Source organism: Lactuca saligna, chromosome 2, assembly GCF_052625555.1.
Source record: "Lactuca saligna cultivar CGN05327 chromosome 2, ASM5262555v1, whole genome shotgun sequence".
NCBI lineage: Eukaryota > Viridiplantae > Streptophyta > Magnoliopsida > Asterales > Asteraceae > Lactuca > Lactuca saligna.
The window spans coordinates 163,064,269-163,089,153 of record NC_136418.1 but is presented as its reverse complement, the minus strand read 5'-3'; the positions used below and the strand labels follow the sequence as shown (position 1 = coordinate 163,089,153).

The window sequence follows — 24,885 nt, the reverse complement described above, 5'->3', positions numbered from 1 at the left end:
ACTCGACAAGTAGGTTGGCAGAAATGAAACCCTAATTTCAGGGTTTTGTACCCTATTTAAGGACCTTAATGCCTCATTGTGGCCTCCCTCATCGCCCCCTCAGTCCAGCAAACCCTAATTCGTGAGCTTGAGCCCTCTTGAGTGTGTAGGAGTGAAAAGAGAGTGATTATTTGGTAATTTCTTGAAGGAGTTGAAGTTTGAGGTGCTTGGTTGAAGGAAGAAGCTTTGGATCCAGGGGTTTCTCTGTTAAGGCGGCCATATTAAGGTATAAAGTCTATACCTTGACTACTCATTTGCTAGATCTCTTCATGGAGGAGTTTAGGGCTTTTAGTAGCTTGTTTTGAAACCATTCTTGGATTTGAGCATGCTTTGAGGTCGTGACTTCAGATCTAGACGTATGTGGCCTCATGAGACTGAAAGCTGCCAACTTTATCTAGTCTTGGCCTTTTCCCATGCCCTAGACCTCTTTTGGAGCTTAGTTTTGGTGTTTTTAACTTCTTAACACCATGCATGGATGTAAAGTTAGTAACTTTATGTGGTATTCCAGCCTTAGGGGACCAGATCTATGGTTTGGAAGTGTTTGACTCAACATAAAGTGACTTAATAGATTAAGACTAAGGGGACTCGACAAGTTGTTCATCCAACTCGGCGAGTTGGATCCTGGTCCCCCGATCTTTCAGATTTTTGAACAACTCGATGAGTCTAGAAGATGACTCGGTGAGTTGGCCAAGTTTTTTGAGTTTTGAAGAATGAAGAACTCAACAAGTTCAAGGAAGGACTCGACGAGTTGTATGGAAAAGTCCTGATCCGGTTATAGGAAAGAACTCGACGAGTTGGATCGCGATTCATGATTTCTAACTCATGGGACTCGATGAGTTGATAGACCAACTCGGTGAGTTGAGTCAACCAGGATGCTGACTTTGACCAGAATGTTGACTTTGACATTGACTTTGACCAATGTTGACCATTGGAGGGTTATGAAGTACGGAATGGATTCTAGAGGGTAGTCCCATGTAAGGGTTTGGGTCCAATTTGGAAAATTAGGCCATTAATGGGCTTTCATAGATTGTATAGTATGGACCTGATATGATTAAAATCCTTGATGATCGGCAATATTCAAACAGGTAAATAAAGAGCACAAAGATGATCAAACAAATGCTGAATGATTAAAAGTCACGCCTCATATGAACTCGATGAAGAATTTCAACTGCAGAGGCGTGCTAGGGTTATAAGATCAATAAAACAGTTAACTAAAATAAGATGCATGCAAGCACCATATATACTCTAACCCTAATATTAAATATGGGAGGAAAGGCTTAACCCATTTACAAAAAGGACTGATATCAAAGTCCAATGATGCAACATCTAGATCTTCAATAATCTCCCCCTTTGCGTCAATTGAGTTTGTAGCCCATCATCTAGTGATTCGCTTCTACACTTCATAGATTTTTGGAATAAAGCTCAGCAGCATCTTGCGAACTTGGATAAAAAGTAACATTTTAGAAAAGCACTTGACACCATCCTTGTTGTTGCCCTTGAACTTGGTAATCACGTCCAATATAAATTCCAGATAGGCAATGTTGTATAAATGTGTATCTTCGAGATAGAAGTAAGACTTGCGAAAGTCAGCTTTTATTCGTTCTCTGAGTTGATACACTACGAACCATCCTTCCTTGTATATCTTCCCTGGCTTTAATTTCTCAAAGTCTTTCGGAGCTTCCTTAGGAATGGTAGTCGGCTTCCTCTTCAAAACAGTGGTAATATCCACATCCATCAATCCAACCTCTTGAATATAAGACTTAATCATTAGTTGGAGATGGGACATAACAGGCTCATACTTCTCCATCTCTCTCAGCAACATGTTGTAAAGTACAAAGATGTAAGGCTGGGATTAGTGGATCCATTGAGCTCATCATAAACTTAGTTTCCATCAGCTTTCTAATCTCAGTTGTAAGGCTAGGATTAGTGGATCCGAAGATTATGTCATCAACATAAATTTGGATGGTCATCAAGTGGTCACCCTCTTTACGAAAGAAGGTTGGGATCAACTGAACCTTGTATAAACTTAGACATTTTAAGGAAACAAGTAAGAGTTTCATACTAGGCTCTCAGAGCTTTCTTCAGTCCGTAAATTGCCATATCCAGAATGTAGCAATGATTGGGATACTTCTCATTAACGAAACCAGGTGATTGTTCAACATATACTATTTCTTCTAATTCCCCTTTTAAGAACGAACATTCAACATCCATCTAAAACACTTCAAAGTTCTTATGAGCAACATATGCTAAAAATATCCGAACTGATTCCAACCTTGCAACAGGTGCGAAGGTTTCTTCGTAATCGATACCCTTCTCCTGGCAATAACCCTTAACAACTACTCTCGCCTTGTTCCTTATTACACTCCCTTCTTTATCCAACTTATTACAAAATACCCATTTCAAACCAACAACTGATGCTTCAGGAGGAGTTGGAATTAATCTCCAAACTTTGTTTCGTTCAAACTCATTGAGTTCGTCCTGCATCGCTTGCACCTAATCAGAATGATCAAGAGCAGTGTTGATAGTTTTAGGTTCTATTTTGGACACGAACGAGTTGAACATACATAATTCCACTTTGGAGAATAAAGCAGTTCGTTTCGCTTTATTTGAGATCTCGTAAGGGCACCTGTAGATGATTCACCAATGACTTGAGTTTTGGGGTGATCTCTGATCCATTTGTCAAATGGAGGATAATTTGGATCATAAGAGGGATCAAATTCGGCATTTACTTCCTCGAACTCTGATTGAACATCCGAATCGTCATTCGCATCCTTGTTCTCCTCCTCGAATGACGAGTGATCTTCTTCATTAGGAATTCGAGTGTCTTCTTCACCCTGTGATGGAATGTTTGTTTCTTCCGTAGTCGGTTGCTCCCCCTGAGGAAGTGCATTAGAGTCTGAATCCTTCTCTTGGACTGGAGTGCTCGTGTCTTGAGGCACATTCGTAGTTGGTGGCTGATTATCCATGAGGTTCGCTTCTTCATCTATTACCTTCTTCAATTCATCGACTTTGTTGTCAGCAACTTTCGCTTCAGAAGAAACAGCTTTTTCAGATTCATCAAATAGAAGCATGAAGTCTTCGTAAAGATTTGCCAATGGAATAGACACTTGGTTCACTGAAGGAAAGATCTCCTTTTCTTGACAGTCATTCGCTTGAGTTTTTTTTGTTGAGAACCCTATATGCTTTTGATATTAGCGAATATCCCAAAAAATCCCTTCGTCAGCCTTCTCATCAAACTTGTTTTGTTACACCTTGGAATTGAAAATAAAAAACCTGGAACCGAAAACATGAAAGAATTTTACGTTAGGTTTTCATTCATTGATAATTTAGTGGCAACAGCATCAACCCAGAAGTAGAGAGATAGATTTGCGAACGAAAGCATGGTCCTAGTAGCTTCACATAATGAACGATTTCGTCTTTCAACGACCCCGTTTTGCTGTGGAGTATAAGGAGCAGAGAAATTATGAGAGACTCCCTTCTCCGTAAGAAATTCATCAAATGCTTGATTCTTGAACTCCAAACCATTATCACTTCGAACATTACGAACTACCTTTCGCAGTTGTAACACAATTTGCTTGATAAAATCTTTAAGTTTAGGAGTTGCTTCAGACTTCTGCTTAAGAAAGAACACCCAAGTGAAACGAGAAAAATCGTCTACAATTACGAGAATATACTTATTAGCACCAATACTTTCAATTGCAAATGGGCCACAAAGATCGATGTGAAGAAGTTCGAGTGGCTTAATAACCTTTATGTTCACTATTATTGGATGACTTTTCCTGCTTTGCTTTCCTAATTCGCTGGTGGCATATAGATGATCCTTGTCATACTTCAATAGGGGAATACCTCGCACATGATCACCAAGAATCAGCTTGTTGATATATTTGAAATTGAGGTGCGAAAGTCTTGTATACCAAAGCCAACTATCGTCTATAGCAAACTTAGTAAGTAGACATATAAAAGGCTTCCCTCGTATTGGATTGATGTTTAATAGATACATCTCGTCTTTGCGTTTTGATTTAAGCAACACTGTTTTTGTCTTCTTTTCGATAATTTATGATCCTTCATCATCAAATGAGACCTTCAATCCTGTACCAACACCCATCTATGAAACACTTATCAAGCTGTGTTGTAGTCCTTCCACATATGCCACTTTGTAAATTGAGATTTTGCCATTAGTAATCATTCCATAACCTTTGATTTCTCCAAGTGCATTATTACCAAACTTCACAAGACCACCATTCTTCAGATCCAAGTATTCTCTTAGCTCCTCCTTTCTTCCTGTCATGTGATGCGAACAACCATTATTTATATATCATTCTGTATCAAACTGTTCGTCACAGATAACCTGCAAAAAGTTAAGCAGATTTAGGAACCCAGAGTTGCTTGGGTCCACGTGAGCTTTTTTACAGGAAGAGGAAATGAAATAGCAAGATCAACCATAAACGTTTTTGCTCAACGAGTTGTTCAACGGACTTGTGAACATTTACTTTAGGTCTCGCTTTTCTCACATGAGTTTCGTCCTTTACCGACTAAGGTTTGTTTTCGCTTTGAACTTCCTTGGTACCACTTGGGATACCCTTTTCAAATGCTAAATTATTGTTCAGTGGTTCTGCTACATATCTACCTTTAACTATCCAATAGGTTAATTCAGATAAACCCTTCGTTTCATCTGCATTGTTTATTGGTGCAGACCAAAAGAATTCATCACAACCATCTTTGTTGTCTTCATTAACGAGGGACGTAAGTTTGATTGTTTGTTTTTTGTCTACTCCTTCAGTGGCAAACACTTAATTGGGAACAATTTATACCTTAGGGAAAACAGTTCCTTTCGCTTTTAATGTTTTTGGTTCACTTTGAGAAATACGAGCGAATTCAACTGAATTTTCTGAAATGAGAACTTTTGCTTTTTCATTTTCCTTTCGAATGAATAACGAACAATCAACCCCATATTCTATAGATATTTCACTCATTTCACTGCCCTCAGTGAATTCAGAAACATTTTCAATATTTAATTTATTACCTGAACTCAATTTTGAACTCAATGAATCAAATTTCTGTACAGTCTCGATTTTGATGTTTAATTTGTCATTTTCATCAAGTAATTGTCTCAACATGTCCTTGTGATCCTTGGACTTAATGTATGATTCAATTTTGTTAAGTCCAATTTTATAGGCCTTTGAGGTTTCATATGATGAAACGATAGATTCACATTGAAAACAATCAGCATCAATTTCATCTTCCTTTAATTCCAAAAATAGCAAGATCATTTTATGAATTTTCTTACCAATTTCACAATCTAAATGCAATTGACAAATATTAAAATAAAGCCTCTTAGCAATTAAATAGAAAATGTTTCTTTGTTTTAAAAGCTTCAAATTGCCTCGTTGTAAATAAATAGATTCATCCCTAGACCTAGAAAGCTTGGACTCAATATTCTCAATCCACATTCTCCGCTCCTCAATTTTTATGACACACTGCTCATTTGATCGGTCATGTTAGCATTTGATATGCGAGTTTGTTTCAGACTTTCACTTATAATTGAAAAAGGTGAATTTTAAATCATGTAAGTTAGTTTCATAATTAGATATTGGAATATTAAGAGATTCAAGAATGGAATGTACCTTATTGATCAGCTGATCACATTCGCTGATCTGTGTAAGAACCGGCTTCGCAGCGAAGCAGTTGACATCCCTTCGTTCATCCGCATCTCCCTTTCCATCATCTGTTGTGTACCCTCACATTTGTGACACGCCATTTGTCACCACAAAGCATCTTCCGCCCACATGTGAATATCTTTCTTTTGCAACCAAGCTCTTTCCATGAGTGCGTTTTCTGACTTCTTCGTCTTCTAAGTCAGTAGACCACACTTCCACTCCACCAAACTCGTTTTCATCATTGTTTCCATGCACAACTATAACAGACATAACATTATCAATTTTCTTTTTCTGCTCGATTTCCTCAAGCTTGCAAAGCTGGTACGCCTCATCATCCTCTCCCTCCTTCTTCTCGTTCATTCTCTTTAGCATGCAATCTTTTGCTAAATGATTCTTACCGTGACAATAGTTGCAATCATATCCCGAATAATGTGCCAGCTTCTTCTCTTTCTTATCTTCTTCTTTCTGGAAGTTGTTCACTTTATCCTCTTTCACCTTTTCTAAACTATAGCTTCCCTACCAATTTTGTTTTTTGGAAGGAAACTTTTTCATAGCGAATCTCCTAGGATTTGACACCATTAAAGCATACTCTTCATTTGTTAGTTCACAGTCAGAAAGGTTGGACTCAACATCATCCTCATAAACTTGCTTTCCATTTGCAACCAGAGCCAACGAACCCATGCATGACACAACTTTCGTTTCTTTAGTAACTTCACTTTCGTGTGACTTCAAGATCCTTACCAGCTTTGCTAAGGTATAGTTTATGAACTGTTTGTAGGCTTTCACTGTCGATACCACTACCATCGATTCTGACCTTAGTCCATTCATGAATGTTACCTTCTACTTGATGACTTCTCGTCCAATCTCATGCTTCATCATTCGGCTTAAAATATGATTGAAACGATTTAACTTTTGACTAAGATTTTCATCTGCCTTTTGCACAAACGCACCAAATTCAGATAACAAGAGGGTTTTAATTGAATGACCCAGATCTCCGTCTGTTGAATAAAGCTCTTTATGTCTGTCCCATATGGCTTTTACAGTATCACAAGTACTAACAAGACGAAACATATCAACATGCAATGCAAATCTAATGATTCTCATTGCTTTGATATTGCTCTGCAATTTGTCTCTCTCATCTTGAGGAACTTCTTTGACATCAAGAAGAAGTCAGTTGAGGTCATTTTGAGTTTTAATCTCCCTTCTTGTTCCAGGGTGAACAAAATTTCCAATAGAAATAACTTGACAGATCAAGTATCCATTATCTTCCAAACCTAAAACATAATTTTCAAAGTGAAGTGCCCAGACTTCATAGTCCCAAGGAAAGAGAATGGGAATCTTGGTTGTAGACCCAATGTTGCTAATGGAATTGATTTGAGAATCATCATGCGACATTTTTAAAAAGATCTTTGAAACATGTTTATGAATCAGACGTATAAAAACTTAGGGTAATATTTAAATCACAATCACAATGTCAAGAACACAGAGATGACGACTTAAAAGGATCAAATATCAACGGAAACCCTAATAGCTTCTTTTAACAGAAGATATGCATATAGATTACACAGTCTCACGCTCTGATACCAATTGATAGGATTAAAATCCTTGATGATCGACAAGATTCAAACAGGTATATAAAGAACACAAAGATGATCAAACAAATGCTAAACGATTAAAAGTCACGCCTCAGATGAACTCGATGAATAATTTCAACTGTAGAGGCGTGCTAGGGTTACAAGATCAATAAAACAGTTAACTAAAATAAGATGCATGCATGCACCATATTTACTCTAACCCTAATATTAAATACGGGAGGACAAGCCCAACCCATTTACAAAAAGGACTAATATCAAAGCCTAATGACGCAACATCTAGATCTTCAACAGGACCTCGATTGGTCGGGGTGAAACGGTTATTTCAACCCAAGTAAGGGTTTTGGATCATGGTTTGAGACCCATTTTCTAATTGGGTGATGTTCTGGGTATTGATAGCTCGTGGAGTTGCCAGGGCAGCAGCTAAGGAACTCTTGCAGTGAACTTCAGCAGTATGAGGTGAGTTACCTTATAGTAGAAGTGGGTCGAAGGCACCAATATCGGCCTACTAGTAATAGCTAGAGTAGAGATGGTTATATTTATGATAATTATCCAGTATGTCACTATCTGTTTTTCTTTATGTGCTAGTATGTTATGATGTTATGTGATAGTGGTAGGAGGGGTATGATAGACCCCAGTACCAGTCGATAGGGCTTAAGGGGTATGCCAACATCCGGATAAGCTAAGCAGTATATGACTTATGTGTTTATGTAGTATTATCTTATATGGTAAAAGTAGGGGTGAAATAGTCCCCGGTACCGATCAAAAGGACCAAAGGGGTAGGCCAGCACCCTGATATGCTAGGTTGGGTACCGATCGAAAGGAACAAATGGGTAGGCCAGCACCCTGATATACTAGGCGAGGTACCGGTCAAAAGGACCGAAGGGGTAGGCCAAACACCCTGATATGCTAGGTGAGGCACCGGTCGAAAGGACCGAATGGGTAGGCCAACACCCTGATATGCTAGGCAAGCTACTGGTTGAAAGAGAGCGAATGGGTAGCTAGTACCCAGATATGTTACATAGTATGTTTATTATATGGTATGTGGTATGATGGGGGAACTCACTAAGCTTTGTGCTTACAATTCTCAATTTTTGTTTCAGGTCCTTCTTCTTCGAAGGGAAAGGAGTTGGCATGATCGCAGTGCATCACACCATATTTTCCGCACCAGATATCTATGGGATTTATACACTGATATGATTTTGTTATGACATGTTTTCACCATGGATACATTGGTTTTGATATATATATATATATATATATATATATATATATATATATTATTACTATGAGGTTTTCAGACAAATTATTTTATATTTGTTTAATTTTAAAATGAAACATTTGGTCCTTGTTTTTGGGATGTTACAGATGGTATCTTGTTTTGGAATATGGAACCATGTAACCACTTCTATCCGGATAACTTTTATCAACCAAATAATATTTACCTGTTAAAATGATGAAAAATAGGAAATTGTAACATCATTTGTATAATAATAGGAAAATAATAAAGTTAATTATGATAATTTACTTTGCAAGCTATCTGAGGTATGAAGCTCTTATCTTGATGAATCATCTGGTTAGATCTAGTTAGTGCTTGTTTTTATGCTTTTTATAGCCCTTTAAGCCATGCTTAAGAGTATAAGCTACTCCAAAAGCTAGGGATGGTAGATCTTGGCATTTTTGATGTCCCTTATTCACAAAAATGCAGTCTTGATGAGTCATCTTGGTCCATGCATCAGTTAGAGTTACTCTTATGGTTCTTTTTTAGTTTTGGGCTCCATTAAGTCATGAAAGAGTGTAAAGTTGGCAACTTTACGTGTTAAGACACCATTTAGGATCAGATGTGAGAATTTGACTTAGTGACTTAACCGATTAAGTGCTTAATGGAAGGGGTTGGTTGTTTGTGGAGTACACTAGGCGTACCCAACTTGTACTGGCCCCGAAGGGAGTATGCTAGGTGTAAGTCTGAGTATGAAGGCCGTACTCACAACTTGACTTTTGTTGACTTTCGCGTTTTGGGCTATATTTGGACTTTTAGGGTTTGGGCCTTGTTGGGCCAATAATCTTTTGACCTTGGGGCATTATTAGGATTTGGTCCTTCTTGGATTTAGTCTCATAATGGGTTTTAGGCCTCATGTAGGAATTTGGACCATATTGGGCTTGTGGAGCCATTGGGTTGAGCCTTGGTTGTTGGGACAAATGAGGAAAGGGTACAATGGCCTTTTACCCTAGGAGTTGGACAAATGAATGAGATTCATAAGTTATCATTTAAGACCCAATTATTAATTGGAGTTTTATTGATTGTTTAGTGCGGGGACTTTACGGATCCGGAATTCGAGCACTTATCTGATTTCCAGCAGTTTGAGGTGAGTTTCCTCTCAGCGTTTAGTGGGTCGAAGGCACTAATGCTGCCCCGTGATTTATTATGGTTAGGATGCTAGTTGTATGTGTGTCTATTGCATGCGCTGTATGTGATATGTATACCAGGTGAGGCTCGATGCCAGGCAGGGCCTAATGAGTGTATTATATGTGATGCGTATGGTGAACTTGACCTATCCGAGGCTGTTGAATCGGATTCCTCGTCGCCTCTGCAAAATATTAAGAGAAGAAGGTCGTCAACCGTTCCCGGGAGGATGCTCCCGGAAGAACGTTCTGACGGTCAAGTTAGAATGCTTCTAGGGTCTTTCTTTGTGTATCTTAGCAAGGAAAGAGTGCTTACCTTGTGAGTCCAAGGGCGCATCGTTTTATACCTATCGCTCTTTCCTAGTCCGTACTAGACAAGATCGCCTTTTTGGGGAGACAAGATCAGGGGCGCTGATTGGAGGATCATGCGCCTTTAACCGTTAGAGCGCTCTCATTGGCCTTAACGGTAATGGCCTGATTCTGTTGTTTGCCTCCTGGCCGTATCTTTTATCTTGGAGCTTGAAGCATCCCTTGACTGGTGCGGGACTTTCGTTGGGACGCCAGAAGTATTCCTAGCGGGCGTTGGCCTTTTATCGAGGCACCTTGTTCGCGGGGGCGTCAACGGACGCTGAGCTTACTGAGCTCGGCCTGGCCGACGCGCTAAGGCCTTGGCCAAGGCGTGGTTCTGCCGTGCTGGCTTAGGCACGTCATCAGTATGCTATTTGTCTTAGTAATTATTACATGTGTTTATGTGTCTATATGTATACCGGGCGGGGCCTGATGCCAGGTGGGGACTATCTCATGTTATTGATATATCTGTTCCGAGCGAGGCCCGATGGTTGTTGGGTATGGCCCATTGTACGTTTGATATATATGATATGAGGTATTTTGGGAAACTCACTAAATTTCGTGCTTACAGTTTTCAATTTATGTTTCAGGTACTTCCGGATCGAATGAGAAGAGCTTGGGATGATCGCATCACACACACCACATTGTTCCGCATTTTATTTGACTCTGATGTAACTAGATGATTATTAATATTCTCTGATTTCATTATGGTTTTTATGAAAAGTTTTGGATGATGGTTTTGTTATTATAAAAATTAAATTTTTGGTTTTAAATTTTGGGACGTTACAGAGACTGATTTATTAATTTATTATATAACTAATAAATTAATTATAAACAAAAAATAAACGATTTATTAATATATTATGAGAATAATATATTAATTAGATATAATATTCTTTAATTGATAATTAATCAGAAATTAATTAGAACTAATTGGATTAATTAAAAGTAGAATGACTAAAGGTGACAATGTTTAAAAGTTAAAATTTGAGGGATTCTAGAACCTCCCACGAGGGGGGCGGATTTTAAAGGGTTCCTAGAAGGTTTCTCGAGCTCTAAGGAAGCCTTAGATGCCTTAGGGACAAAGTAATAGGGTAAGGGTCATCTATAAGGAATCTGCATTATATACAACCTCCCTAACACCTATATAAACCCCTAAGGGTTTGGGATTTTGAAATTCACTTCTTCCCAAGAGTTACTTTTGAAATTCTCCCTTTTCCCCCTCCCTCTCCTCTTAAACTTCTAATTGATAAGGTTTGGGTGTGAACCATTAAAGGCATGAGATTTTTAGTGCTTGCTTTCTAAAGTTAGATCAATAAGAAATCATTGTTTGTTTACCACAACAAACAAAAGGTATGTAATTTCTATGAACTTTTATTAATTTCGAAAATAGCTACATACTTCTAATTCCTAGGGTTCTTGATGTTCAATTGTTTGTTGCAAATCATAGTGAGAACATATATCTTTTAGGTTGCATGTGAACTTAGGGTTTAAGTTTTTCCGCCAAAATAAGATTATTGTAACCTATAAAACCCATCAGTTATTTCTTGCCATCCATATACACCAGACAATATAATATGGAAGTAACGATCTTGTTTTTTCTTAGGCAATTGCCTCACTTTGCAACATAGTCAATGAAATTCGTAACTCTAGAAAACTGCCCAGTTAGGATACTACACCACCTTAAAATCCATTCCCTAGATGCTGTGGCAAAATTGCAATTGATGTCAACATATTTTTGTGTCCGATTTATAATATGCAACCAGGGTCTATTGAACATCTTCATTAATTATAAGTATCTTTTAATTTCTTCCATTTAGCATTAAGTTGGTCGTTGGTGGGGTTGATATCCTATTGTATGCTATAGTACATGAATGACTTTATTGGGTATATCATTTGAATATTAATAATGCGCCAAAGAAATACTTGCTGGCGGTTGTAATTATTACGTTTTAGTCTGTTTGGGGCTTCCAGAATGCTTTAGTTTTTGGCAAGAAAAAACCGATAAATTATGAACTTTTTAATAAAGATCGGAACACAATCTTATTGACGGATATCTCATAGATATACCAAATTAATAGTTTAATAGTTTATGATGGATAGCTAGTTGACTTTTTTTTTTTTTTTTTTTTTTTTTTTTTTTTTTTTTATAGTTAAAGTTAACATTTTTCATGGTTTTCAGTACATAATACTGAGTTTAGTTTTTTACCCATGTTGAGTTTTTTAAACTCGATGGTCCATTCTTCATGATTTTCACTCCTTTTTGTAGGGGAACGAGAGTAAACTAAGACTTGAGCTAGGGAATAAGTAGTTAAACCATGTGAGCTTTGTCTTCTGTTGTTAACAACACTATAACCGACACCATTAGTGTATGGGTTTGAACCATGGTTCGAGCCATTAGGAACATCCACGTGATCAACAATGATTTTCTCCTTTCTTCATTTGGAGATTGAAAGATGATCGTAGAGTTGTGAAAGTATGATTTTGAAAAATCGATGGAGTTAACGATGTTTGTGAGTGAACTTTTTGTTGTTGGGTTCGACAACGATGATGAAAACACATGATGAGCCTAAAAAGAGCGCAAAAAAGAAGACGAGGAATGATACATATTAACTTAGATCATATAATATACATTAGTTTAAAGATAATCTTTAGAAAAATTTAAAAATTTTAGTTATTGGTTATAAATAATGAAAAAACTCCAAAATTTTGATCAATTAACGAAAAAGACGAGATACTTGCTAAATCTATGAAACCAACCACGAAGGGTTATTCCGAAATTTTAGCTTGTAATTTGTCTTTTTTTGTAAACAAAATTTTATTTGAGATTAAATTGTAAATTGATCCAAAATATTAGGACTTAATTGGAGATTTTCCAAAAACATCATCTCAAACTTTGTTGGAGTAAAAAATAAGTTTTTTTATTTTTATTTTTTATTTTTTAAGGTATAAGTCCAAAACAGTTTTTTTAAACGATAGTTGAAACCCGTTAGACCGGTTATGCACTTGGAGCCCAAAAAACAATCAAAACCAAAAACCAAGTAACCAACTAAACCGTTTATACATTTACATGTTAACCAACAAAATCGATACCAAAAACCAATTAAAAACGTTTTGTTTTTTTTTTTTTTTTGTTTTTAAAGTGGCTTCGTTTTAACCGATAAATGTACACCTCTACTAAGAGTTGCATGGTTGGCTTAAGTGTAAAGCATGTTTGGTCTTATAAGATATATAAACAAATTGGATAAAACGATTTGGTTCTTACCCAGTCTTTTCCCGGGAAAAAAAAGTGTGAACCACTATATACAGTTTGTAGTTAGTATAACGTGGTTTCCAACTAAACCAGTTTTTACTTGTTTAGTTGGTAACCAATCGCTTAACATTTCACATTAATTGACGGATCATATTCAAATCAGTTCGTGAACTGCAACCATTTTTTAATTCGAATCGTGTTATTTAGTTTATGTTGGGTCTAAGCTGACCCTTTGTTATACTTATTATAGGGTAAATGACAAAAAAAACATTTTTTACACAAAAATTCGATTTTGACACCGTGTTTTTTTTATTTATTTTTGTCAATTTTGACACTGTGTTTTCCAATTTGTTATAATTCTGACTACTTGACCGGTTAACCAGGTTGCATGCTGACTTGGTATGATGACGTATCAGTTTTGATGACGTGGCATGCTGACATGATATGCTGACGTGTCAAAATTGAATTTTTTTCTCAAAAAAACACTAAGTTTTCATTTTTTTTTTGATTTTGACACCAAGTTTAATTTTTTCTTTCAACTTTGACACTATGTTTTTTTGTTCCAAATCGAACATCATTTTTTTTCCAATTTTGTTCAATGTTGACAATTTTCTATTTGAAACCGTATAAATATTTTTTTAATGCATTTAAACCGTATAAATATGTTTTTTTTTTTCATTTAAAAATCATAGTTTTGTATAAACACATTTTTTTTACACTCAAACCATATTTTTATGTATAAATATGTATTAGTTATATAAAAATTGTATTTTATATTAAATATGCAACTTTAAAATGTGTTTGGAGGTTTGGATGCGTGTAGTCGATCAAAACTCGGATATCAAGTTTGCAACCCATCAAATTTTTACATCTTATTAGAAGCTTATGGTTAGTTTGATTCTTATGATATAACTTATGCTTTGAATGTAAGAAAAAAAAACACCTTGTATCTAAATAAAAATGTGGTGTTTAAAAGAAAAAAAAAATATGTTTATACGGTTTAAAATGTAATAGAAAAAATATATTTATACGGTATCAAATGGAAAATAAACAAAGTTGAACAAAATTTGATAAATGATGTTCGATTTTGAACAAAAAAACATAGTGTCAAAATTGAAATAAAAAATTAAACTTAGTGTCAAAATCGAAAAAAAAAGTGAAAAATTAGTGTTTTTTGTGGAAAAAAAATCAATTTTGACACGTCAGCATATCATGTCAGCATGCCACATTATCAAAAATGACACGTCATCATGCCACGTCAGCATGTAACCTGGTTAACCGGTCAGGTGATCAGAATTGTAACAAATTGGAAAACATAGTGTCAAAATTGATACAAAAAAAACAAGATGTCAAAATCGAATTTCTGTGTAAAAATAATGTTTTTTGTGCCATTTACCCCTTATTATATTTGTTTTTAATCGTATTCAATACTTTTATTGTTTATAAATTAAAAGCTCAAACTCATTTTGACCATTAAAAAAAAAATCCCTTCTCACTACTTCCCGATTGATTAACCTATTTGGGCTTTGCAAGTTTCTAGAAAAAAAAGACGAGTGAAAATTGTTTACGAGACTTCATTGAAAGGTTGTGATTGCTTGTACACGCACCCCACAATTTGCATATGCACATACGAATCAAAGACATGTGTGTAAGAATATCATTGGTTAAATAACCAGGATCGACAAAATCGATCATACAGAAGCCGTGCCTCACTTTCGCTCGTAATTACCCAAATTGCCCTAACGATTTTACGAAAATTCCAAACGTGTCCCTACTCCCATCGATGCTCAGGACAATAAGCGAGAGTGCTTTCGTTATTCCGCACACAGTTTTAGGGCGCATCAGTCGCCATTGTCATCTCTCTCTCTCTCTCTCTCTCTCTCATCATTTCCAACACTTTCTTTCTCTCTAGAAACCAACGTTGATCCGACGGTCTTCGCCTCACCCGAACCGTGACTATGGTCACTCCACAACCATTAGATGTATGTCTCTCTTTCCGTGTTTGGAAGTTTCAGTTCTTGCTGTTATGTACATCTGAATTAGTGTGAAGTGTTGCTGTTACGATGGGTGCCGTGTCTGCGGGATTCATGATTTTTTGTTTGGTTTTACGATCGTGCTAGGGTTTTTGTAATTTAGTCAGGGGAGTGTATTAATGTAGTTCAATTGGCATTTGGAGTGTGAATTTAGGGTTTTTATGTTTTCCGGTGATGCCTTGGGGTTTTTCTTGGATCGGATTTTCGGTAGTCGATCGACTGTTTGGATAACTACTAATTTTCTATTAATTTGACAGCAAGAAGACGAGGAGATGCTTGTGCCGCACACGGAGCTACTGGAAGGGCGTCGACCGGTGCAAGGTCCTGTGGCTTTCGATGGTACTCCGCCAATTGAAGTTCCTCAGCCAATGGAAGGTTCTTGTTTCCTTCATCCATCATGACTCATTCTTTTTTAAACTCTATTTCAATAATGAAATAAATAAACGAATTTCAGTTGAGGCTGGAAAATGTTTGTGGGCATGGTATGAATGAATACGTGCACACGTGCTTTGATTTATTGAACTTAGGAACTTTATAACTAGCATGTGTTGTAGTCTACTCTGCAGCATGTTGTGTTCTTATTTGGTTATCTAAGCTTTCCATTTTATAATTTGGATTCATTAGTTGCGGGTCAAGAAGTTGCTAGCACAGGGGAGAATCAAACAGTTGATGAACCTCAGACTTCTAGGTTTACATGGACCATTGAGAATTTCTCTCGTCAAAGCAATAAAAAGCTATATTCTGATATCTTTGTGGTTGGTGGTTTTAAATGGTAAAGATTGGTCTTCTCCTTATGGATTTTCCTTTTTCATGCATATGTGTTGTGTTCTTGTTCATTTTCCAACTTCCCATCTGGTTTTATTTTTGGCAGGCGTGTGCTTATATTTCCAAAGGGAAACAATGTGGATCATTTGTCCATGTACTTAGATGTAGCTGATTCCTCATCATTGCCATATGGTTGGAGTAGATATGCACAATTCAGTTTGTCTGTTGTTAATCAAATTCACAACAGGTTGACTGTAAAGAAAGGTATGTATTATGCTTTATGAAACTCTTATATTTATTACATTGCAACCTATAGTTGTGGTCTTGTTTTCCTTCATTAGAAACTCCTATCAGAGGAATGGGCTAGTATCTTCTTTTTAGCAAGAGAATTGTAATTAGAGCTTGCAATCCAGACAGTGATCTTATGATGTCTTAAAATCAATCCTTTTTGACAGACACACAGCACCAGTTCCATGCAAGGGAGAGTGATTGGGGTTTCACATCATTCATGGCTCTTAGTGATTTATATGACCCTGGTAGAGGTTTTATTATGAATGATACTTGCATTATTGAAGCTGATGTTGCTGTACGGAAAGTGATCGACTATTGGACGTATGACTCAAAGAAAGAGACTGGTTATGTTGGTCTTAAGAATCAAGGAGCAACATGTTACATGAACTCTCTTCTCCAAACCCTCTATCACATGCCTTATTTTAGAAAAGCTGTCTACCATATGCCAACAACAGAAAATGATATACCCTCAGGGAGTATTCCCTTGGCTCTTCAGAGCTTATTCTATAAACTCCAATACAATGAAACCAGTGTTGCAACAAAAGAACTGACAAAATCTTTTGGATGGGACACATATGATTCTTTCATGCAGCATGATGTCCAAGAACTTAATAGGGTCTTGTGTGAGAAACTTGAAGACAAGATGAAGGTGACCTTTTCTTTTTCACATCTCTCACAAAAGCCTCGAACTTTACTGTTCATATTTATCCTGACTTCTGATTGTTGCTGGGTTCAGGGAACAGTTGTGGAAGGAACAATACAGAAGTTATTTGAAGGACACAATATGAATTACATTGAATGCATCAATGTGGACTTCAAATCGACAAGAAAAGAATCATACTATGGTATTAATCATGCATGAAAAGTTGCAACTCTCAACAGTTTGATGTATTGAAATTGGTGATTCTGTTAACAATATCATAATGTTTGTATCAGATCTTCAACTTGACGTGAAAGGCTGTCGGGATGTTTATGAATCTTTTGACAAATATGTTGAAGTGGAACGTCTTGAAGGTGACAATAAATACCATGCTGAAGCACATGGTTTACAGGAGGCTAAGAAGGGTGTCCTGTTTATTGATTTCCCACCTGTTCTTCAACTTCAGCTAAAGCGGTTTGAGTATGATTTTACAAGGGATACTATGGTAAAGGTAAGCGATTGTTGAGAAAGTTTTTCTAATATTTTATGCAGCTTATTTCAAATGACCATCTTTATTGTTCTGATTCATTGTGCAGATAAATGATCGTTACGAATTCCCACTGGAGCTGGACCTTGACAGGGAGAATGGCAAATACCTATCACCTGATGCAGATAAGAGTGTCCGGAATCTCTATACCCTGCATAGGTATCAAATGTGGCTATCAAATATTGGGTATTTGCAAAATCAGGACTTACCTTTTCACCGTGTATCTTGGCAGTGTATTGGTTCATAGTGGTGGTGTGCATGGTGGACACTACTATGCATTTATCAGGCCAACACTTTCAGATAAATGGTGAGTTCTATATCTTTAATCATTTCCTGCATGTATTGTCAAGTGTTTTCACATGAGCCCTAATCATGTAATCATTGTTGCAACTAGGTTCAAGTTTGACGATGAAAGAGTATCAAAAGAAGATGTGAAGAGGGCCCTAGAAGAGCAGTATGGTGGTGAGGAAGAGGTAAATGAGTGCATTGCTTTCTTTAGCTTCTGTTTTTCCAACTATGAATTTATCCTCTTCTTTTCCTCCATGCCTTGCAACAGCTACCCCAGACAAATCCTGGCTTCAATAATGCTCCGTTTAAATTTACAAAATACTCGAATGCATACATGCTTGTTTACGTACGTGAAAGCGACAAAGAGAAGATAATCTGTGATGTAGATGAGAAAGACATTGCTGAACATCTTAGGGTAATTAAACACATCAATCTTTTAGATTAATTTTTAGATGAGAAAGACATTGCTTGAGGTTGTAATTATTCTTTTCCAGATAAGGTTGAAGAAAGAACAAGAAGAGAAGGAAGACAAGAGAAAATATAAAGCACAGGCTCATCTGTACACTATTATCAAGGTGGTAGATGATTATGTCATCTCAAGTTACTGAATGGGTTGTTTGTTTATCTCTTTTATGAAAATCATATCATATTACTAATAGTCATGAATGTGTAGGTTGCCCGTGATGCAGACCTGTTAGAACAGATAGGGAAGGATATATTTTTTGATCTTGTTGACCATGACAAAGTCCGTAGTTTTCGTATACAGAAGCAAATGACATTTAACCTTTTCAAGGTATTTCTTATTTTTCTAGTTTTTATGATATGTGGATTATGTGTTATTCTTATAGTGGAGTGATCTGCAGGAGGAGGTTGCCAAAGAGTTTGGTATACCTGTTCAATTTCAACGGTTCTGGATATGGGCAAAGAGACAGAACCACACATACCGTCCCAATCGCCCTTTAACAGCACAGGAGGAGACACAATCGGTATATGATGACGTGGCTTTTACTTACTTGCATTCTCACTTTAAGTTTTTGACATGTATTCAATGACAAGCAATGTACCATGTGGAAGTGTAGGTTGGGCAATTGAGGGAGGTTTCCAATAAGAATCACAATGCTGAACTAAAATTGTTCCTGGAGATAGAGACTGGACTGGTAATGATTAATATTTATCTTCTCTTGCTGCATTTAATTCTGTAATTAGTTGTACTAACTACTAAAATGATTTGTTGTTTTGTTTTCAGGATTTGCTGCATCCTCTTCCACCACCTGAGAAAAGCAAGGATGATCTACTTCTTTTCTTCAAGCTTTATGATCCGGTGAAGGAAGAACTCCGGTACTTTCAACATGTTAATTATATCTTTCAGTGGCCTAATGAGATGGGGTTATTGTGTAATCATATCATATGTTATATTATTTTTGCAGATATGTTGGTAGGTTTTTTGTCAAGAGTTCTGCTAAACCAACTGAAATTACATCAAAATTAAATGAGAGGGCTGGATTTAGTCCGGATGAAGAAATCGAACTGTATGAGGTATGTTTTCTGTTGGTCTTGCAATTCATTGCATGTTTGTTTGTTTGTGAAATCATATTTATTATGGGTTGATGATTGATCAGGAGATAAAATTTGAGCCATGTGTGATGTGTGAACGTCTTGACAAGAGAAGCTCATTTAGATCTAGCCAGGTATTATTACTAGTCTCAACCCTCTTCTTCTTCTTCTTCTTCTTCTTCTATAATGAAAAAGCTGGTTGCCTATATATCTGAAGAAAATCCTTTATTTTATTTGTAGATCGAGGACGGAGATATTATTTGCTTTCAGAAAGTAGTGTCTGGGGCTGGGGATGGGGATAAATACCGATATCCGGATGTTCCTTCGTTTCTGGAATATGTGAAAAATCGTCAGATGGTTCATTTTCGATCTCTGGATAGACCCAAGGAGGATGATTTCTGTCTTGAACTGTGAGTTTTTTTTGGGGGTTTCTTCTTATTTCATAATGTGGTAAATCAACATGAAAGTAATATATACTTTAAAATGAATGGAATGGAATGGAACGGATAGGTCAAAGCTGCATACATATGATGATGTGACGGAGAGAGTTGCCAGGCAGCTTGGTCTGGATGATCCTACGAAAATCAGGCTGACTCCTCACAACTGTTATTCTCAACAACCAAAGCCCCACCCCATAAAGTTTCGGGTTGCAGAACATTTGCTAGACATGCTTGTTCACTACAATCAGGTAGCCTTGGTTTCTCTTTTTCTGACTTGTCCTTGCTGATGACATAACAACATATGATATGATTATGGTAACCACAAAATCAAAATGACTCTCTGTTTGTCACAGGTTTCTGATATTCTGTATTACGAGGTGTTAGACATCCCTCTCCCGGAATTGCAGTGTCTGAAAACTCTCAAAGTTGCATTTCACCATGCAACCAAGGAAGAGGTAGGTGTGCGGAGAAAGGGCTACAACTGTTCCTTTTAGTCTCTAATCTAAAAGCTCTTGTGTTGTGGTTGTGGTTGCAGCCTGTGATTCACAATATTAGGCTGCCTAAGCAGAGCACTGTCGGAGATGTTCTCAATGAGATCAAGACAAAGGTATAAATATACATTCCTCTCAACTTGCATTTATGGATTATCTGATTAGTGGATCTGTTGGTGACTGAAATCTGAAACTGCTTGTTGTGTTTTTGTTTATAATTGTATTGATGAAAATAAAATAAATGCATGTATGTTGAAACAAGCAGGTTGAATTATCTCATCCGGATGCTGAACTGAGATTGCTTGAAGTATTTTACCACAAGATTTACAAGGTATTAATATAGTTGGTAATTAGAATCCTTTGTAATGCTAGTTATTATTATTTGATTGATTTGGTTTCGTTTGCAGATCTTTCCCCTGACTGAGAAAATTGAGAATATAAATGATCAATACTGGACATTACGTGCAGAGGAAGTAAGTTGACTTGTAGTTTTCTTCCTTATGTTTGATTGGTGAATAATGAGGAAGAAAGTGGAAATAATTTATGTGTGTTTGTTTTGTTGTAACCTTCCTAAGATTCCAGAAGAAGAGAAGAATCTAGGACCTCAGGATCGGTTGATTCATGTTTACCATTTCACCAAAGAGGCTGCACAGAACCAGATGGTAATAACCACACCACCCTTCTGTTCCACCACATCATATCATGTTCCGTAGAGCGGTTGATTTATTTTATAAAATTGACATGACAGCAAGTGCAAAACTTTGGAGAGCCTTTCTTTCTAATAATTCATGAAAATGAAACTTTAGAAGCTGTTAAAGTCCGCATTCAGCGCAAGTTAGAGGTTCCGGATGAGGAATTTGCCAAGGTATGATTATCATATATGATATGATATGATTTTTTTCTTTTGAGCAGCATGTATGTGACTTGTTTCCCTTTTTGGATTTTGTTTGTCAGTGGAAATTTGCGTTTCTATCTCTGGGACGTCCGGAGTATCTAACAGATTCAGATATTGTATCTAGTCGTTTTCAGGTATGTACTTACTTTCATTATCCACTTGACTTGAGTGTACTACTATAGTATTATAATATGTTATGTTTGGGTTTGGAATGTAGAGAAGAGATTATGGTGCTTGGGAGCAGTACCTTGGGTTAGAACACTCTGACACCACCCCAAAAAGGTCCTTTACAGCAAATCAGGTACCCATCTCATCTCTCCTTAATTTATGCCTTTATTGTAGTTAATACTGAAATTGAAATGATTGCAGAATCGTCATACATTTGAGAAGCCAGTGAAGATATACAACTAAGAACATGCCAAAAATGTAAAGCAATTGAAAATGGGCACTTGGCAGCTGCTTGCTTTCCTTTGGTTTCCTTTCCTTTCCTTTCCTTCGTCTGTGTTTTTGGTTTTGTATTGTAGGTTGCTGCTAATGCTATGCTATTCTTTTTGGACCCCCTTTAAATGTGTTGTTGATATGAGCACCAGCCCCCCTCTTCTCTTGTCTTGTTGAGATATGTCATGTGTAATTTAGTAAGTAGTACATAGGAAGATTTTGTTGAATGAGCAAGAGCGATTGAGTGTATAAGCAAGCTGCCTCCCTGCCTGCGTGCCTAAAATAGTCTTTTTTCTTTTTGTATGTTGGATGTAAAATGGTTGCTGATATGCTACATGAATTTTGTAAAAAGTTACAATTCTACTGATACTGCTTGCACTTTACAGATACAGCTACCTCCTTACACTTCACAATTTACTTCTTGCCGTGTATTATATACATAATATCAAGCAACTAAATCACAGTCAAGACTGGTTGTTTGAACCACTACACAAGTCAAATTGTAACTATGGTTATTTCTATATCCCGGCAGCTGGTGCTAACATCGACTATGCGTGTTTTGATGTGTGGATGAAGCGTCAGGGACACTAACAGGACATATTACTCCCATCTGCTATGTTGGTTCACTTTTCAAGCTTCAAAGCAGTTGCAGGAGCCCTTTGGATGGCCCTACCTAGCTAGCATTAGCAAGTAGCAACCCTCCATATTTCATGTTGGATCTAGGGGTGTTACAAGATCTAAGAATATAGTTTACAAGATCTGAAAATATAGTATTGGTTTTGTCCAACAAAGATCCTTTAGTCATCTTGTACCTAGCTATAAAACGGATTTTAGACATTTACTAAAACCTAAAAACTCTAATTGAAATATGAGCCACCCAAAGTTACATATAATAAAATGGGGTTGGCTAAAAAGTCATTCATTTTACTATATAGACATTCTAATTAGTTTTTGAAATATTTTTATTGGTTGAAATTATATTGTTTTTTGAAAAAACTGATTATAAATAGTTAATTATAGGTTGGTCTTTTATAAAAATGTCAATGAAGCGTCTAACAAAACTTTCCTATTAACATAAAATATGTTGCAAATCTATCACTAAGATATTAAAATTTGTCGCTAAACTCTTAGGAAAAATTATCATGAATTTTTGCCGACAGATTTGTTTACATCAGAATCCGACGGTAAAAGACACTTTCCACGGATAACCAACATATATGCCTTGAAACCTCTTTTGTAGTAATGTATCGACACCACTTAGTTTCAAACTATGAATGGAGAGCATCAAGACATACGAGTTTCGGAATTGATGAGCATTTATGAAAAATGAACATTTTAAATAAAAGAGACCACGATAACTAAGTTTAAACTTATAGCGATGTTCAAACCCTACCAAATTTGAATATGGTGGTCTTTTAGGCAAATTACTATAATTATGGTCAGATTGGTATATCTACTTTAGGGATTTGGTCATTTTCATAAATTACTATAATGATAATCAGATTGGTATATCTACTTTAGAACACATATACTAGTTGTGGAAAATATCAATCTTTCAATTTTTGTAAGGAGAAATTTTCCGCATATACCGATCTGGTATGCGAAATTCTTAATGTCTTGGACTTGATATGCATTTTTTTTAAATCGTTAGTTTAAACTTTTTTATGGTTAAAATCTTCAAAAGAACATTTTCTGAGCAAAAAAAGTTCCAGTTAGTGTGAAATTTGAGTTTTTTTTGAGAAATTTGTCACCCAAACATAAGATGGCAAATGAGATTAGCCATTTTCTAAATAAGTACATTCACAAAGAAAAACATAAGATTTTCTAAATAAGCAATCCCAATTATTTCTATGTTGGTAGCATATATAGTTTAAATAACAATACTGATTCTTATTGTTAACATTGGCTATACATATGTGATCTGGGGTTGCATGAATTCAGAAGTAAGATAATCCAAGAACTTCAGTTTTGATTATAGGCTTAATCAGAGTTAGAAAACCAGAATATTTTGTTGAGATTTGTGTATTTCAGAGAAAAAATTCTGAGAGTAACGATGCAATATTTCGTTTATCTATATGTTGTCTGCAACATCAATCTTCCTTAAATATATGATAGATGACGGTTGATGGCGCTTATAAGGGTAGCAATGCCACCAAACTTATAATGACGCAATAAAAAGGGTTTAGAGCGGAACCCTTTTGAACCCTTTCCCTATGGGCACTGCCCCCGGATATCCGTATTTCCGAGTCCACATTTATCAATCCGATTGTACACTCCGCACCTCTAGTCTCGGAAAATAAACTAAACTCAAACTGTCTCAATAGTAACACTAACTACACTAAAATCACAACATATATCCAATTTGTGAAATTCTTAATTTCTTGAAATGCAATTTTTTTTTTTTTTTGTAAAAAAAAATATATATATTGTAATGGAAGTATCCAAAGAACATATCCACAGCAAAAAGTGAGTTTTAAATTGTACAAAAATGCCTTTTTGTTTATAAGATTTTTTTTCTTAAAACTATAAAGCCAGAAAGGCAGAAACTATTAAATTCTTTCAAAAACTTGCTCCAATCCAAAAGGTTCAAACATTTTTCTATCTTGCATTCAATATTTTAAGTAGAAATGAATATTACCAGAAATCAATAGTATTCTCTTATAGTCTTATTGGTGCATGTACAAATGGCCGATGAAAAATGCATGGCACGCTCAAGAGGATCAGTGCATGCATGCAACAACTTTTGAATTATATCAAAAGAAGAAATATAATTAACTGATGATTAAACAAAACAAAAGTTACATTTAAAACAATTTCCACTAGGCCTGGAGATGAAAAGACCAGCAAATATCACATTACATATTACATAAGTAAATGTACTAGGGTTTTTCTTTGTAGCGATTAGCGACCCATAATTTTCTTTTCATGCAGCACAAAAAGGGTGTTTTAAGGGGTTTTCTTTCTAGACTCTTGGTGTTTTTAGGGTTTCTCGTGCTTTTTGTTTCTTTTCATCATGGGTGGTTCGGAAAATCGTTAAAATCGTAGAAATATGGAAGAAGGTGCCCCTGTTTGGCAAAAGGAGGCGGCAAAATTTTCTGCCGCCAACAGCACCGTCATTGCCCCACCAGAATCCCGCACTGTTGTGGGTCTTGGGGATGGTGGTTCCGCAGCTTTGAATGCCATTAGAACTGGTGAAGGTGATAAAGATAGT

At 36.3% G+C, this 24,885-nt stretch overlaps 1 protein-coding gene across 1 annotated transcript; it reads left to right on the top strand.

The window, feature by feature from the left end:
- The first annotated feature begins 15,093 nt into the window (after window positions 1-15,093).
- Window positions 15,094-22,041, top strand: LOC145032494 (ubiquitin C-terminal hydrolase 12-like). Its single transcript, XM_078981319.1, has 29 exons — window positions 15,094-15,274; window positions 15,583-15,700; window positions 15,950-16,097; window positions 16,197-16,354; window positions 16,546-17,030; window positions 17,118-17,226; window positions 17,318-17,532; window positions 17,618-17,727; window positions 17,801-17,875; window positions 17,963-18,041; window positions 18,125-18,271; window positions 18,351-18,431; window positions 18,530-18,649; window positions 18,720-18,842; window positions 18,936-19,013; window positions 19,103-19,194; window positions 19,284-19,392; window positions 19,476-19,544; window positions 19,651-19,820; window positions 19,921-20,098; window positions 20,204-20,305; window positions 20,386-20,457; window positions 20,607-20,672; window positions 20,749-20,814; window positions 20,917-21,003; window positions 21,090-21,206; window positions 21,296-21,370; window positions 21,454-21,537; window positions 21,606-22,041. The coding sequence occupies exons 1-29, from the start codon at window positions 15,251-15,253 to the stop codon at window positions 21,645-21,647; spliced, it is 3,399 nt and encodes a 1,132-aa protein (XP_078837445.1). The 5' UTR covers window positions 15,094-15,250; the 3' UTR covers window positions 21,648-22,041.
- Window positions 22,042-24,885: the final 2,844 nt, after the last annotated feature.